General features: G+C 40.0%; 1 protein-coding gene across 3 annotated transcripts in view; it reads right to left on the bottom strand.

The window, feature by feature from the left end:
- Positions 1-688: 688 nt before the first annotated feature.
- kiaa0586 (KIAA0586 ortholog) overlaps positions 689-17862 on the bottom strand; it is a 530738-nt gene continuing 513564 nt past the window's right edge. For 2 of the 3 annotated variants that reach the window (XM_043697759.2, XM_043697760.2), the window contains exon 32: positions 689-1053. In XM_043697759.2, coding sequence (XP_043553694.2) covers positions 911-1053 — 143 coding nt within the window. In that variant the 3' untranslated portion in view covers positions 689-910. The remainder of the gene's footprint in view (positions 1054-17862) is intronic. The other variant, XM_043697765.2, reaches the window with a different exon arrangement.

Below are 17862 nucleotides of genomic sequence, written 5' to 3'. Positions count from 1 at the left end.
TACCTTTTGACACTCTTAATTACCTGGAATTATGTTACCGTTATCTCTCTGCATTAAAAATTCTGTGCCTGTGTGCATCCCTTCACTTCACTTCACCTGATGAATGAGCAGCGCTCTGAAAGCTTGTGATTCCAAATAAACCTGTTGGATTATAACCTGGTGCTGTGCCTTCTGACTTTGTCCCAGTCCAACACTGGCACATCCACATCATAAATTGCAGCAACAGAGACAACAGAGTCTGCAAAATCTTGTCATTGTTGTCAAATTTACGTGCAGTTGAGTCTAAGGCTTCACAAAGATGACAATGTTGTGTACCAGTATCAACGTTTAAAAAAAATAGAAAATCAAGGTGGAACATTTTTTTAAAGTGAGCAGAAGGAAAACCTACAGGCTTTTGGAAAATGTTAACAGATATTAATCTTTACAGAGTTTAGTGTAAATTGATGTATAAAAATATTTGATACAAGCAGATTTCTTATTTTTACATTTTTGTGCTATTTGTCCTGAGTACAGGTGATAACTATCAGCCAGCAAGGCATTTCAGCTTGTCAGCTGTCATTTTTAATGGGAATTGTATTTTCCCATTCCAGAAATATTGGTTTGGGAGAGAAACTAAAGGAACCCTGAACTACAAACATGGCATTTGAGTTTACCACATTTTTTTCTATAAAACACAATAATTATCGACTTCTAAGGAAATAGATCCATTTATTGCTTAATTAAAACACAATCATGAATGCATCAGGTTTATTACAATATATTGCAATCAAGAATAAGGCTTTTGCCATCATTTGTTACAACAAACATAAATTAAAATCACTGAAACTTAGAATTAAAAGATAACAATATTCCAAAATACTTAATAGAAAACTTTCATAATGATAAAAGCTTTTTATAAGAAAGTGAATGTTTAAAATATCTCAGCCCCAGAAGTGTCGTCACCATCTACAGTGCTGATGCTGCCAGATTGCTCCTCTTCATTCATGGAAGGTACTGTTACGGACATTTTCAAAGCAGTTGCTTGAAGTTCAGAAGAGTTTTCAGCCTTGGTACCTTTTTAAGAGTAATATTAAGAAAATTATGATGAATTCAGGTTCCAAAATTATGAAAAATATCTAACCTAAGGCGTGAGTAGATTGTTCCACAAGCGCAACCCAAGACTATTTTGCAGTACCCAAATTATTCCCCATTTCGCAGTAAACATTAACTTAAACTGCAGCCCATTATGCTCAATTTCAATAGCATATTTAGAAACGACCTATCAAATATCTGAACTGCAATAGGCAATTGCCACTGTTCAAAGAATAGGCCATTCAGCTCATCAAGTCTGCTCTGCCATTCAATAAGATCACTTTTTAAAAATTGCATCCCAATAGTGGTAGGGGCCCACTTGTGGTGCAGTGAGTGTCCCTAATCATGGTCTGAAAGACCTGGGTTCAAGTCCCACCTGCTCCAAAGATATGTAATAACATTGCTGAACAGGTCAATAGGGTGGAAACAGGCTACCCAGTCCAACAAGTCCACACTGCCTCTCTGAACAGTGCCCCACCCCATCCCTGTGACTCTGCATCTACCATGGCTGACACCGCACCCTAAACATCCCTGAACACTATGGGCAAGTTAGCACTGCCAATCCACCTAACATGTACATCTTTGGACTGCTGGAGGAAACTGGCACACACGGCAGAAACCGCATGTACGAGGCAAACTCCTTACAGACAGTTGCCAAAGCGAATCGAACCGGGGTCCCTGGCACTGAGGCAGCTGTGCTACCAATGAACCACTGTGCTGCCCCAAATATTTGATATTCCTCCGCTAGCTATCCTGCCTTATCCCCATGACCCTTGATTCCGTTACTGGCTTTTTAAAAAAAAATCTGTCTATCTCAATATGTTAAACACCCAGCCTCAACAGCTCTCATGGACTTATAAAGATGTACAGCATGGAAACAGACCCTTCGGTCCAATTTATCCATGTCGTCCTGAAATCCCACCCAATCTAGTCCCACCTGCCAGCACCCGGCCCATATCCCTCCAAACCTTTCCTAATCATATACCGATCCAGATGCCTTTTAAAGGTTGCAATTGTACCAGCCGCCACCACGTCCTCTGGCAGCTCATTCCATACAAGCACCACCCTCTGAATGAAAAAGTTGCCGCTTAGGTCCCTTTTTATATCTTTCCCCTCTCACCCTAAACCTATGTCCTCTAGTTCGGGACTGCCCCATCCCAGGGAAAAGACTTTGTCTATTTACCCTATCTATGCCCCTCCCATGATTTTATAAACCTCTATAAGATCACTCCTCAGCCTCCGAAGCTCCAGGGAAAACAGCCCCAGCCTATTCAACTTCTCCCTATACCTCAAATCCTCCAACCCTGGCAACATCCCTGTAAATCTTTTCTGAACCCTTTCAAGTTTCACAACATCTTTCCAATAGGAAGGAGACCAGAATTGCAAGCAATATTCCAACAGTGGCCGAACCAATGTCCTGTCCAGCTGCAACATGACCTCCCAACTCCTGTACTCAATACTCTGACCAATAAAGGAAAGCATACCAAATGCCTTCTTTCACTATCCTATCGACCTGCGACTCCACTTTTAAGGAGCTATGAACCTGCACTCCAAGGTCTCTTTGTTCAGCAACACTCCCTAGGACCTTACCATTAAGTGTCTAACTCCTGCTAAGATTTGCTTTCCCAAAATGCAGCACCTAGCATTTATCTAAATTAAACTCCATCTGCCACTTCTTAACCCATTGGCCCATCTGATCAAGATCCTGTTGTAATCTGAGGTAACCTTCTTCGCTGTCCACCACACCTCCAATTTGGTGTCATCTGCAAACTTACTAACTATACCTCTTATGCTGACATCCAAATCATTTATATAAATGACGAAAAGTAGTGGACCCAGCACCGATCCTTCTGGAACTCCAAACCCTCCACCACCACCCTCTGTCTTCTACCTTTGAGCCTGTTCTGTATCCAAATGGCTAGTTCTCCCTGTATTCCATGAGATCTAACCTTGCTAACCAGTCTCCCATGGGGAACCTTGTCAAATGCCTTACCGAAGTCCATATAGATCACATCTACTGCTCTGCCCTCATCAATCCTCTTCGTTACTTCTTGAAAAAAACTCCATCAAGTTTGTGAGACATGATTTCCCACACTCTCAAAGCCATGTTGACTCTCCCTAGTCAGTCCTTGCTTTTCCAAATACATATACATCTTGTCCCTCAGGACTCCCTCCAACAACTTGCCCACTATCGACATCCGGTTCACTGATCTATAGTTCCCTGGCTTGTCCTTACCACCTTTCTTAACCAGTAGCACCACGTTAGCCAACCTCCAGTCTTCTAGCACCTCACCTGTGACTATCGATGATACAAATATCTCGGCAAGAGGCCCAGTAATCACTTCTCTAGCTTCCCACAGAGCTCGAGGGTACACCCGATCAGATCCTGGGGATTTATCCACTTTTATGCATTTCAAGGCATCCAGCACTTCCTCCTCTGTAACATGGACATTTTTCAAGATGTCACCATCTATTTCCCTACATTCTACATATTCCATGTCCTTTTCCACAGAGAAAACTGATGCAAAAGACTCGTTTTGTATCTCCCCCATCTCCTGCAGTTCCACACAAAGGCCGCCTTGCTGATCTTTGAGGGGCCCTGTTCACTCCCTAGTTACCCTTTTGTCCTTAAGGTATTTGTAAAAAAAACCTTTGGATTCTCCCTAACTCTATTTGCCAAAGCTATCTCATGTCCCCTTTTTTGCCCTCCTGATTTCCCTCTTAAGTATACTCCTACTGCCTTTATACTCTTCTAAAGATTCACTTGGTCTCTTCCGTCTATATTTGACATGTTTCCTTCTTTTTCTTAACCAAACCCTCAATTTCTCTAGTCATCTAGCATTCCCTGTACGTACCAGCCGTTCCTTTTATCCTAACTGGAATATAGTGTCTCTGGACTCTCGTTATCTCATTTCTGAAGGCTTCCTATTTTCCAGCCGTCCCTTTACCTGCGAACATCTGCCCCCAATCAGCTTTGTGGTAAAGATTTTCATATACTCTGAGAGGATGTCAGCGTGAAGGACAAGGCTGACAGGAGTAGGGAACACTGGATAATTAGACATATTGAGGCTCTGGTCAAGAAAAAGGAGGAGGCACATGACAATATAAGCAACTGGAATCAAGTGAATCCCTTGTGTAAAGGGAGTAGGAGCATACTTAGGAAAGAAATCAGAAAGGCAAAAAAGGGGATGAGAGCTTTGGCAGATAAAGTTAAGGAGAATCTTATCCTTAATTTATCGGATTGAGTGAACATATTTAACACAATAGCTAAATAATGAATACCTCAAGTAATACTCTTTTCCAACACAGTAAGATATTTTAAATTCACAGCATATTGTATACACTGTACACTTTAGATTTTACTGAGTGGCTAGGATTGCCATTGATTTTGGGATGGATTCCAGGGAATAATACAGGTGGTATACTGGTCTGTGTGCCAATGCTGAGTAGACTATGGCTGTGCTTGACAGTTACTCAATTCTGCTGAGATGCAGCATGGTCTAGGTGTTTAGCATGAAACTGCTCTGTATTTGCAGTGGACTAGAGTTGGAAAGAAGTTAAATCATCGCTTGGCAAATACCATATCTAAAGAGTAAGAACCATTCTTGCCTAAATATTTTTCGAGCCAACAAATGCAAATTGATTTTTGGTCCTTCTACTGTTAAACATGTTGCGATTAAATTTTGTTGTAAGTAGAAAATAATTTAAGGGCATAACTTTCTCAAACACAACGATTCTAAATACTCCTCGCTAAACCATGCAATATATTCTGAAAATGTTTTAAATTCCTAAACTAGAATTATTTTAACAATTTATGTTGCAGGCTCTGTAGATTCAAAAGACTAGTATTATGAATAAAATCATTGCGATGATAAATGCTGTTTTTTCCCTCAAGGAAAACATATACTCGGATTTAAGTTACTTAGCTTGAGTATATCTTATTGTAAGTAATAACATTCAGTTAAAAGCTTTATATTCAATGCCAGTGAGCATTTACTTACCATCAAATGATCTTTGAACAAATAAAATTAGTTTATATGCCAGAGTGTAATAAAATTATTTTCTATCAACACTCTAATCATTCAAACTATAAACTCTGTGCTTTCCAATTGATGGTCTTTACTGAAGATTTGCTTTGGCCTCTGCTGCAAATATTTTATTTTGCTTGTCGTAACACAGATGACGTATGGTGGATGAGGTGGAACTACGGAAAGCCAAGCAGAAAGAGTAGCGTTGTTGTGACAGCACCTCACTGTTCATGCAAGGGTGATGAAAATTCATTACTTTTCCAATGAAATATAGTGATACACTGATCTGTCAAGTGTTACATATTAGAAGTGATCATTAATTAGATTTTTAATGAAAATAATGTGAATGTAATCAATAAGGCAATGGAGCTCTGCATTTTTATGCATATGACATTCTAAGTTTCTGTTGAATTGATGGGGATAACTTAAAGCTACTTGCTGAAGCATAAAGTCAATATTTGCAATAATATTGACTGGATTTTATGAATAAAAAATCATAGCCAAAGCATAGTAATACTAGCCACCATTGTTTTCAAGTACTTAGACTTCAAATGATTTTCAGGTTCTATAATTCACTATTTGTGCTTCAAACACCCAAAGCAAAGTAGAAAATCCTGGGTATGGCCCTCATTGAAATAGTATAATTCAGTTGGCAATGCAGACTTTGAGATAAAATCTGCTGAGTCCTTTAACTTTTTTCATTGTTTGTTCAGAATGGAGAGATTTTTGAGAAACTATCTTACATATGAGATTAGGGAAGAAAACAGTGATATATAAAGGATCTAAAAGCAAAAGAACAGGCAAATCAATTTAGTTGTAAGTTTGAGTTGTTTTAGCTGATGACAGAAATAGGATCAATGCATATATTTTTTTAAGATATTCCTGGCGGGGGAGGGAAGGTTAAGAGCCCAAGAATGGGAAGCATGATGTGCAGTGCAGCTGAAATTATGATTGCTGCCTCATTAAATTTTCTGGTGGCACATTGAGTTGCAGAGATGAGGCTAATGCATGTCAATTATTATGCAAACCTATCATGTGCTTTTATTTGTTTCTATTTTTTAAAACTTCCATCACCATAGTCCTATTGGGCTGCATTCTCAATGGAGAGAGGTGACTGGTAGGTTAACCTGAGGTCACCATGTTTCAAGCAAAGGGGAGAGGTTGAGAAGGGCAGTTCTTCATGAAAACCTCAGTCGGTGTGGGAATTGAACCCATGCTGTTGGTGTCACTCTACATTGCAAACCAGCCATCCAGCCAACTGAGTTTTTCCTTCCAGATGATGCAAACTCTGGACATGGAGAACTACCTGGCATCTGCAGCTCTCAAAATGCTTGTCACAGCAACCATCCAAACTGTTTCTTCACAATGATGTCTGTGCATGCTTCACGGACACTACAATCCTCAAATGTTTGTCCATGGACTGTTATCTACCTCTATGCCATGTTTCCCCCCCCCCCCATATTTCTTTTCTCCAAGTGCTTATCCAAATTCCTTCTGAACACTAATTTTGATCTTATCAACCACAATATCAGGAGGGAGTGCATCTTAAATACTAACCACCCCATGTATAAAGGTTTTACCTTGTCGTCTTTGGTTCTTTTGCAAATAAACTGAAATTTAATTAAATCTGAGCCAACTGATTGGTTATTAGAAACCAAATCAATTTATTCTATTAACCCATCATAGTTTTATACACCACCACCGAATTTCTTCAGGTTTGTTGGCTCAAAGGAGAACAACCTCACTTCTCTCTAATCCCTCAGGCCCGGAGTTGTTGTAATAAATCTCTTCTGAACCCTCTACAATGCCTTCACATCCACAACTGGAAACTAGAGTTACTGTACGATTGAACTGTTTCATATAGGTTTGCAAAGTGCCTTTTGCTTTTATACTCTATGCCTCTATTTACAAAGATCATTGAAAGCTCAGGTTTACATTCACAACTCTTTCAGACAATTTGGTTATTCACATCCTGTAACCAGTTCTACATTGAACCTAACCCTATGCCAAAGATCACAACTTTTTTCAAAGGCTCTTGTTGATCATTTTGAGGACCATTCTTTCATTCTACTAATTTTATTAGGTGTTGAAGTCATGTAGTAACAATTCCTGTATTTGAGTTGACCTTTTTGGGTTATTTGGACTCTCAGCAACAAAGTTAGAAGAATTCATCAATATTTGGTGGAAATGACATGCAAAAATCCAGAATGAGGAAAAATTAATTGGCGGAGAGCAGACTTTAATGGGACAAGAACAGAGCAGGGTGGGATTGGTTGGAATGAGAGGTTAGCAGAAGAACAGTAACTGAACATTGGGCTATCTTCAAAGGAGAGGCAGTTCAGGTACAATCAAGGTATATTTTTTCAAATGGGAAAAGTGAGTAAACAAATCCAGAGCTCCTTGGATGATGATTGTGTGCCACTCTGGTCTCCCTCCTTTAGGAAGGATGTTGCCAAACCTGAAAGGGTTCAGAAAAGATTTACAAGGATGTTATTAAGGTTGGAGGGTTTGAGCTTCAGGGGGAGGCCGAATCGGCTGGGGCTGTTTTCTCTGAAGTTTCGGAGGCCAGAGGAGTGACCTTAAAATCATGAGGGGCATGGATAGGCTAAATAGTCAAGATCTTTTCCCTGGGTTAGGGGAATCCGAAAGTAAATGGCATAGGTTTAGGGTGAGAGGGGAAAGATTTAAAAGGGACCTAACAGGCAACTTTTTCATGCAATGAATGGTGTGTTTGTGTATGGAATAAGCTGGTGGAGGCTGGTACAATTACAACATTTAAAAGGCATCAGGATGAGTATATGAATAGGAGGGGTTTTAGTGGAATTCTGGCAAGTGGGACTAGATTGATTTTAGGATATCTGGTCGACATGGATGAGTTGGACTGAAGGGTTTGTTTCTGTGCTGTACATCTCTATGATTAGCAACCATTATAGAGGTTACCAAAACACTCATGAATATATAAATAATAGTAGTACAGCCAATTAGGGACCATAGATGTAAATCCCCTTATGGCTGCGGTGTTAAAAGAATACTTTGCATCTGTCATTCCCAAAGAAAGAGATGCCATCTAGGCCATGATGACAGAGGAGGAAACTCAGTTACTAGAAGGATCCAGAATTAATAGGGCAGAAGCACTGGATAGACTGTTGGCACATTAAGTTGATAAGTATTGGGATCAAAGCGATGCATCCAAGGACTTTGAGGAAGCGGAAGTGGAATTTGTAGGGGCACTGACCATCATATATCAGTCTTCCCTATACTTGGGAGGCATCAAAAGACTGGAAAATTACAAAATTACTGCCTTATCCAAGAAAGGCTGCAAGGATAAACCTAGGGATTACAGACCAGTTGGTTTAGCATCATTTATGGGAAAACTTCTAGAAATAATTTATTTGGAATAGAATTAGTCGTTACAGGGAGAAAGATGGGTTGTTTATGAAGCATCAGTGTGGATTTCTAAAGGGGTAATTGTATTCAACTAACTCGCTGGAGTTATTTGAAGAGGTACCAGTGATGTAGTGTATATTCAGGTGTTTAATCTAATGCCACAGATAACAAATTAGTGAGGAAATAATAGGTAACATGAGATTCAATGAAGAGAAGTGATGCATTATAATAGAAAGAACATTGAAAGATCATATAAGGACTAAAATTCTAAGCAGGTCACAGGAGCGGAGAGACCTGGGTATTTATGTGAACCAATCATTTAAAGCAGCAGGGCAGGCAGAGAAAGCAGGTAGTAAAGCGTACAGTATTCTTGGCTTTATTACAGAGTACAAGATCAGGGAGAAAATGTTGAACTTGTATGAGACACTTTATTTGACCTCACCCTGGTGTACTGTGGAGAGTTCTGCGCACCACGTTAAGAAAGCTGTGAAAGCATTGAAGTGAGTACAGAAGCGGGTTACTTCAGTAACAAGGATAGATTGAAAAGACTGAGACTGTGCTCTCCTTGGAGAGAAAGCTAATGGACAATTTGATAGAGGTTTCCAAAATCATGAGTGGGCTGTGTTATGGACCAGGTCAGGGCCCCCTCAAAACATTTCAAGAAAGTGGCCCAGACCCGAACTTTGCTAGTTGTTTTAAGCAGATATAATGTGGATATTCCAGGAGTGATGTAGCTGGTCAACCCATTTAGTTTTAAACAAACCAGAATTTATTTACAAGATTACCGAATGAAACACAAACAAAAGAGAACAGAATACTGGATAACAACCTATCTGAAAACCCAATAGGTCATCCCAACTTAATGCTGCTGTTCCAAATACTTGCAACAATCCCCATAAACCCCCTCTGGCACAAAAGGTAAAATCAAACACAGGGTCTTACAGGAGAGAAGTCAGAGAGACAGTACCAGCCTGGACCTGCTTCTTTGGATCCAGCAGCTGCAGAACACTGCCGTGCTAAAACCAAACTAGAGAAAATCTGAGCTGGGAGAACTGGCCAATCCCCTTTCATTGTAAAAGTGCTCTTTGTAAAAAAAAAACTTGAAAGCCTTTTTCTTGAGGCAGTATCTGTTAGCTGTAATCCCTCAAACCCTTCAACTTAAACTTTTTGGAGTCTATGTCTTTTATCCCAAAATTTCTACACAAACTTCAATGGCTTATGGTCAGTGTATATGATTGTTTCAGATACGTTACTCGTAATATTAACATTGGAATTTTGTAATACCAACACAAAGCTCAAAGTCTCCTTCTCAACTGTCGAATATTTCTGCTGATGAATGTTCAATTTCCTGGAGAATACTCGATAGGTCTTTCTACCTTCTCATCTCCCTGCAAGAGCACAGCACTGACACCCACATTACTCTCACCAATAGCCACCTTGAATGGCTTTGCATAATTAGGTGTGGCTAATACTAAGGTAGTGGTTAACACAGCTTTCAAGCTGTCAAATGCCTGCCAACAGTCCGCTGTCCACCAAAACTTCTTGCCTTTCTTTAGCAATTCAGTGAACAGAGCAGCCACACTGCCAAAATTTGGTACGAATTTTCAATAAAATCCACTCAATCCCAGGAACTGTAGTATTGCTCTTTTTGATGCTGGTTGAGAAACTCCCCAATTATCTTTGTTTTTGCATCCCGTAGGACCACTTGTCAAAGTCCAATAACATGGCGTAGGAAGGTGACTTAGGCTTTGGCAAATTCACTTTTGGCCAGGTTTACCACCAAACCTGCCTCCCGAAGTTGATTGAACAAATCTGATAAATGTTGCAAATGTTCCTTCCATGGATAACTAAAAATCAACAGGTCATCAATATATACGACACAGTTGGGTAATCCAACAATGACCTCATTAGTTAGTCTCTGAAATGTGGCTGGCGCACCCCTCATACCAAACTGCATGACTTTAAACTGATACAGTCCACTCGGTGTTACGAAAGCTGAAAATGCCTTTGCTCTTTCTAACAGAGGTACCTGCCAGTATCCTCTGAACAAGTCCAATCTAAGTTGCTTGTCCCACTTTTTCAACACAGTCCTCCAAACGTGGAATTAGATATGCATCAGTCTTTGTAAGTGCATTGACTTTGTGACAGTCCACACATAACTGCTGGGTACCGTCTGGTTTTGGCACCATTACTATGAGTTAGCTCCAGTCACTGTAACTCACTTCAATTATGCCATTTTGGAGCATGCACTCAATCTCCTTTTGAATCTGTGCCAACTTTAGAGGACTATGCCTATAAGGATGGTGCTTAATCGGAACAGCATCTCCTATCTCTACATCATGTATCATTGGGTTAGTACTTCCCAACTTGTTTCTACGTATCTCCCCAAGTGATACTAATAACTCTCAGGTCATTTCGATTTTCCTTTTGGAAAGGAATTCAATCAAATTATCCCAAAGTTTGACAATTTCCTCATTGTCCAATTTAATTTGAGGAATGTCCAATTCAGAATCCTCTGAACTTAGTTCTTCCCTCAGTTGTAACCATTAACACTTTCTTCTCTTGCTTTGCTTCCCCATCAAAATACCTTTTGAACATATTCTTATTACACACACACACAGATTCCTTTCTGTCTGGAGTCCTTATCAAATAGTTCACCTCACTTAATTTCCTTTTGACTTGATAAGGTCCAATAAACCTTGCTTTTAAAGGTTCACCTATCACTGGAAGTAACACTAATACTTTATCCCTGATAGCAAAATTGTGAATTTTTGATTTCCTGTCTACTTCTTATTTCATTGTATGCTGTGATACTTTTAGTATCTAGCCAACTCCCCTGCTCTATTTAATCATTCCCTAAAATTTGACACAATCCAAATATGTGGTCTCTGAATCCTGACTTACTGATTTCTCCTTAATCAACTTTAGTGGTCCTATCACTTCATGCCCAAAAAGTAATTCAGATGGACTGAATTTGGTTGATGCATTTGGTGCATCTCTGATCACCAAAAGCACAAATGGAATTCCCTTATCCTAATCATCTGATCTTTAATGTCTGATGCCACCTTTTCTAGATGTCCCTGTGACTCTGGATGGTATGCAGTAGATTTGAATTGTTTTATTCCTAAGCTGTCCATAACTTGAATAATTTCAAGATGAAATTTGACCCTTGATCTGATTGTATTTAGTGAAAAATTTGAGGAACCCTTCTACAATCCTTCTAGCTGTGATGGAAGGATTGAAATGGAATGGCCTCTGGGAATCCAGTAGACACATGCACTATTGTTAACAAATACTGATTCCCACTTTTTTGTTTTAGGTAGGGGTCCTACACAATCAATTAAGACTCTTGTAAAAGGTTCCTCAAATGCAGGAATAGGTATTAAAGGTGTGGGTTTTAACACTGCCTGTGGGTTTCCAATTACCTGACATGTATGACATGTCTGGCAAAATTGGTCTTCACAAAGATGTAGTTGAAGCCAGTAAAAATGTTTTGTTTAAATTTTAGCTTGAGTTTTTATCACTTCAGAATGACGCCCTAGTGGTAGGACACCGCAACACCTCCTTTCTATAATCCACTGGCAATACGACTCGATGAACTTCTGCCCATTTCTCATCTGCCTGAATATGTGATGGTCTCCACTTCCTCACTAAGACGTGATTTTTAAGAATAATAACATTCAGGGATACATTTAGATAGTTTTTCTGTGTCTGCCTTTTGATACAATTGTTTAAAATTTTCATCTTTCTGCTCTAACTTAGTTAATTTATCTGAGGTAATGATGTCTGCTGTGTCATCTGTGCCTTTGTATCAACCATCTTATCAAACAGGGTCTCTGCTAATGCCACTTCAACTTTCTTATCTGTGCTCTTTTTGATGTCTCCTGTTTCAACTGGTGACTTTGTGACCTTTGTTACCACAGTCAGGAAAATTCCCGGGGTATGTGTCCTGCAATAGTTCAGATGCCTGAGTTTCCACTGGCTTTTCAACCACAACTCGTACCAGGGAACCAGCTGTATAGTTAGCAAGGACAAATTATATTCCTGGAGCTGAGACTTCATCCAGTACTCCTACCATGACTTCTCCACTCTTCACTGGACACTCTAACCTTACTTTACATAATTAAGCATGATTTGTCTCACTGTGAGTTCCTGTTACTCGTAACTTTTCTAGCAGTAGTCCTTCAGAAGTTCATAACTCCTCATGTTTCAACATCATAGATTGAGGGGACCCTGGGTATCTCTTAATATTGTAACCTCTTTACCTGCTGCTCCTGGCCTATGTGAGTAAACTTTAAGAAGATCTGGCACTTTCTCCTTAATTAATCTCTAACCGGGTTGTACATTCTGGTGCATTTCTAGCCTAAACTGTGCTTCTGTAACCACCCAAACAAAACTCACTGGCTTATCCTGTTTTCTTATATCTGGCTTCCCAGTGTTTTTCTGAACCCACCAACACTGATTTCATATGGCCTACTTTATTGTAGTGAAAACACCAGAGCTTTCTAACTTCTCTGACCCCTTCAAGGGTTTTCTTTTTGGCCTGTGGTAAGTTATCCTTATGATCTTCAGTGAGATCTGCCTTTCCCTTTCCACACGAATATTTCTCTTTTTCCCCAATTTCTATCTCTCACAGATTGAAATTGACTTTGGAAGTCAAACTTTGATTTATGGTCCAACTCATAATCATCAGCCATTTCAGCTGCTAATCCTGCCATTTTTACTCTTTGCTCTTCAACATGAATTCTTACTACTTCAGGAAATGAATTTTTGAACTCCTCCAAAATAATAGTCTCTCTGAGCGTGTCATAGGTTTGCTCTATTTTTAATGCCTTTATCCAACTATCAAATTACTTTGTTTGATCCTTTCAAACTCAATGTGGGTTTGACCAGGGTCCTTCCTTAGTTTCCTGAAATGTCCATAGGCCTCTGGCACAAGCTCATTTGCACTTAAGATGGCTTTCTTCACTTCCTCATATGCCTCAGATACCTCCTCTGATAGTGATGCAAATACCTCACTAGCTCTACCTGCAAGTTTTGTTTGGATCAACAAAACCCACATGGTCACTCGCCACTGCATTTGTTTAGCCATCTTTTTTAAAATGAGATGAAAAAGGTTTCCACAACCTTCTCATTAAATATTTTCAAACATTGCCTAAATTTGAACACTTTCTCACCAGGCCTTTGGCTACCATGGGTTAGATCATCCTCACTCTGTCCCTCACTAAGCTTACCTTCAGCCTTCATCTCCATTCTTTTTAAGCTGACTTTCCTGTCTAAGTGCCAATTTCTGAAGTTCAAACTCCCTCTCTGTTTTTGTTTGCTAAAGTGATTTGTTCTTTTTCTCTTTCCTCTGCTTTTAATTGTAATTCCTTGTCTTTTGCCTCTAACTCAATTCAAGCTGCTTCATTTTCAATTGAATTTTAGCCATCTCTGAAGATTCTGGCATTACCAGCAGATTTAAGTGCTAAGCCATTGCTATAATTACATCTCCTTGCCCCATAGAAGGAGGTCGCTCCAACGACAGCTTGTATGTTAATTCCAGCAGCTTGGCCTTAATCACCTTTTTTCTGTAAAAACCCCCAAGCACTGTTTAAATCAACTGAATTCAACACCCGGAACAAAAGACACTAACACCTATCACTCACTGCCTTCAAGTCCAACAACCCTAGTCCAAGTTTAGAATTGTAGAACAAATCCTGCAAAAAACCCTCAATGTTATGGACCAGGTCAGACCCCCACAAAACACTCAAGAAAGTTGCTAGTTGTTTTAAACAGATATAATGTGGATATTCCAGGAATGATGCAGTTGGTCAACCCACTTAGTTTTAAACAAAACAGAATTTATTTACAAGATTACCGAATGAAACAAACAAAAGAGAACAGAATACAGAATAATTTAACCTTTGCGATTTTTGAGAAGACTTGTAGCTCAGGCTGAGGAGCTGGAAGATTTGTTTTCGGATGTTTCGTCACCATTCTAAGTAACATCATCAGTGAGCCTCCATTGAAGCGCTGGTGTTCCATCGCAATTTCTATTTATGTGTCTTGGTCTGTTATGGTGGGTGATATAATTTCTGGTTCTTTTTCTCAGACGTTGTTAAATGGGGTCCAAATCGATAAGTTTATTGATGGAGTTCTGGTGTGAATGCCAGGCCTCTAGGAATTTCCGTGCGTGTCTCTGTTTAGCCTGTCCTTGGACGGATGTGTTGGCTCAGTCTAAGTGGTGTCCTTCTTTGGCTGTGTGTAAGGATACTAGTGATAGTGGGTCATGTCTTTTGGTGGCTAGTTGGTGTTTGTGTATCCTAGTGGCTAGTTTCTTGCCTGTTTGTCTGATGTAGTGTTTGTTGCAGTCCTGCAGGGTATTTTGTAAATTACATTTGTTTTGCTGACTGTTGGTACAGGGTCCTTTTATCTTCATCAGTAGCTGTTTCAGTGTCTTGATAGATTTATGGGCTATCATGATACCAAGGGGTGAGAATAGTCTGGTAGTCATCTTAGAGATGTTTTTGAATGGTAGTGTGGTTGGAGTCTCTGGGCGTGTCTTGTTGTTTGGGTTTGATGTTTAAGGATCAGCTGACTGTGTTGATTGGGTACCCGTTGTTCTTGAATACACTGTATAGGTATATTTATTCTGCTGCTTGTAGTTCCTGGGTGCTGTGGTGTGTTTTGGCTCATTTAAATAATGCCCTGATGAAGCTCTTGTGGGTGTTGGGATGATTTGCGCCTGTAGTTGAGTATCTGGTCTGTGTTGCTTTTCTATAGATGCTGGTCTGCAGCTGTCCATTGACTGTATTTTATTTCACTGTGACATCGCGGAAGGTGAGTCTGTTGTTGTTCTCTTCATCTTTTGTGAAATTTATGCCAATAAGGATGATGTTACTGATATTGTAGGTTTCCTCTGATTTGCTCTGTTTTATGATGACAAAAATGTCATTCATGTAGCGGACCCAAAGCTTGGGTCGGATCGTGGGGAGGGCTGTTCATTCTAGTCTCTGCATAACTGCTTTCAATAAGAATCCTGATAATGGTGATCCCATGGATGTCCCATTGATTTGTTTGTAGATTTTGTCATTGAAGGTGAAGTGGGTAGTGAGGCACAAATCTACTAGTTTGAGGATGCTGTCCTTGCTGATGGATTTGGTGCTGTCTGGTGTTTTTTGTCCTTGGTTCGTGTTGTAGTGAGGTCAGTGTTTCTTTGACTAGGTTAATGTTAATGGATGTGAATAGGGCCATTAGGAGCCCATGATTTTGTCCTCTTCTCTCTTGGTGTCTTGATGTTCAGGAATTCTTGGGTGGAGTGGTAGTCTGTATGTCAGTGTGCTGGCAAGTGAGACTATGGATCTGAGGGGGGCCCCTGGTATGTGTATCTTAGGTAATCCATAGAAACAGGGTGTGTTGGATCCATCAGGTTTCATTCTTTGGAGATCGGTCTTGTTATTTTCGCCTGATTTTGTGAAGTTTCTTCAGTAATGCTGTGATACGGTTTTCTAGTTGTGGAGTTGGGTCCATCGCCACCTATTGGTAGATGTCGGTATCTGTGAGTAGTGAGTTCGCCTTTTCAATGTACTGTGTTCTATTTAGGATGGCAATCAGGTGCCCTTCGACTGCCAGTAGGATTACAATATTTGTCTTATGAGTCCTTCTAGGGCTTTCCTTTTCCTGTGTTTCGAGGTGATCCCTTCTTTCTTCCTGTTTAGAGTTGGTGCTACAGTCTGTCTGATGGCCTGTTAGGTTTCTTCCGTAAGTCTGTTGTCCTTTAAGGTTGGTTCCAGTGCTGCTAGGAATTCTTTTTGTCCATGTCTCTGTAGTTGTTGTTCATTCCTCTTACTAGGATGGCTTTTCCGTGTCTGTTAGTGGTCGGTCTGGCAGGTTCTTCATCTGTCTGTGTTGTTCTTTGGTGTGAGCTTGTCCAGTTTTGCTTGTAAAACTAGTATCCTTACACTTAGACGAAGAAGGACACCTCTTCAACTGGGACGGGCTGAACAGAGACACACAGGGAATTCCTAGAGGCTTTGCATTCAAACGGGAACTCTGTCAATAAACATATAGATTTGGACCCCATTTAACAACCTCTGAGATAAAGAACCAGAGATGATGTTACCCTCCTTTTAATAGACCAAGACAGACAAATAGCAAGCGGGACAGAAAAAAAAGTGCTTCAATGGAGGCTTACTGATGATGTCACCTAGCATGGTGACAAAACATCTGAGAAAGACCTACCAGCTCAGCAAGCAAACTTACAACCTGAAATTTAACCTATTCAAAAACCCAACAGATCATCCCAACTTAATGTCGCTGTTCCAAATACTTGCAACAATCCCCATAAACAGCCCTTTGCACAAAAGGTAAAATCAAATACATGTCTAACAGGAGAGAAGTCAGAGAGACAGTACCAGCCTGGACCTGCTTCTTTGAGTCCAACGGCTTCAGAACACTACTGTGCTAAAACCAAACCAAATCAGAAAAGCTGAGCTGGGGAGAACTGGCCACTCCCCTTTCACTGTACAAGTGTTTTTTAAAACTTTAAGCCTTTTGCTGAGGTAGTATCTGTTCGTTATAATCAAACTTGCCCTAAAACCCTTCAACTTAGACGTTTTGGAATCTGTGTCTTTTATGACCACCTGGGGAAAAAAAATCAAGGACAACATAATCCTGTTAAAGGAACAGCATCATCACAGCCAGATATGGTGGACAGGGAAAAATGATTTCTGTCACAAAAGGAATAAGAACATTGAAATGCCCATCCTGAAAATGTGGTGGAGGCAGGTTCAATTGAGGCATTTGAGAGGGATTTTTTGATTGTGTGGATAAAATCAAAGATATGCGGTGGGGGTGGGGAAAGCAGGAGATTGGCACTAGGTAATTATGCTCACTTAAGCTATGCAGGAACGATGGGCCAAATGGCCTCAAGTGCCCTAACACTTGTGATTGAATGATATCCTCAGTTATCAATACTCCATTTAAACATAAAGCCACAACACAAGGAAAGTATTCATTTCCTAGGCATCAATGATTTTAAATTCACACGACAGCCCACAATTTTTTTAAAGATTACTCACATTCCTACATGGAGCCAACTCCATAAACACACCTTTCCTAGACTGGTGAGGTAAGATTTCCATTGCATAAGCTAGAACATTTTAATGAGGCTGTTAGAGTTTGGGACAGAAATGTAACACTTTATAATACACAATACACAACAGTAGGTCTGTGACCTCTGTCATGCAGCATGCTTACTGCACACAGCCAGCTTTCAGCCATTTTAGTAAAAACGCAGTAGAAACCAGATTGTTCTTACTGTGAGTTCATGGCCTGGTGTCTAAGTGATGCTGAAATTTGAGTGTTTAAAGAGCTGTACAGAAGCACCATGACT

Source organism: Chiloscyllium plagiosum, unplaced genomic scaffold, assembly GCF_037043375.1.
Source record: "Chiloscyllium plagiosum isolate Xiang-an unplaced genomic scaffold, Cpla_swu_hap1 HiC_scaffold_8, whole genome shotgun sequence".
Taxonomy (NCBI): domain Eukaryota; kingdom Metazoa; phylum Chordata; class Chondrichthyes; order Orectolobiformes; family Hemiscylliidae; genus Chiloscyllium; species Chiloscyllium plagiosum.
The sequence above is the reverse complement of the archived record's forward strand: the minus strand, read 5'-3'. Positions and strand labels throughout refer to the sequence as shown.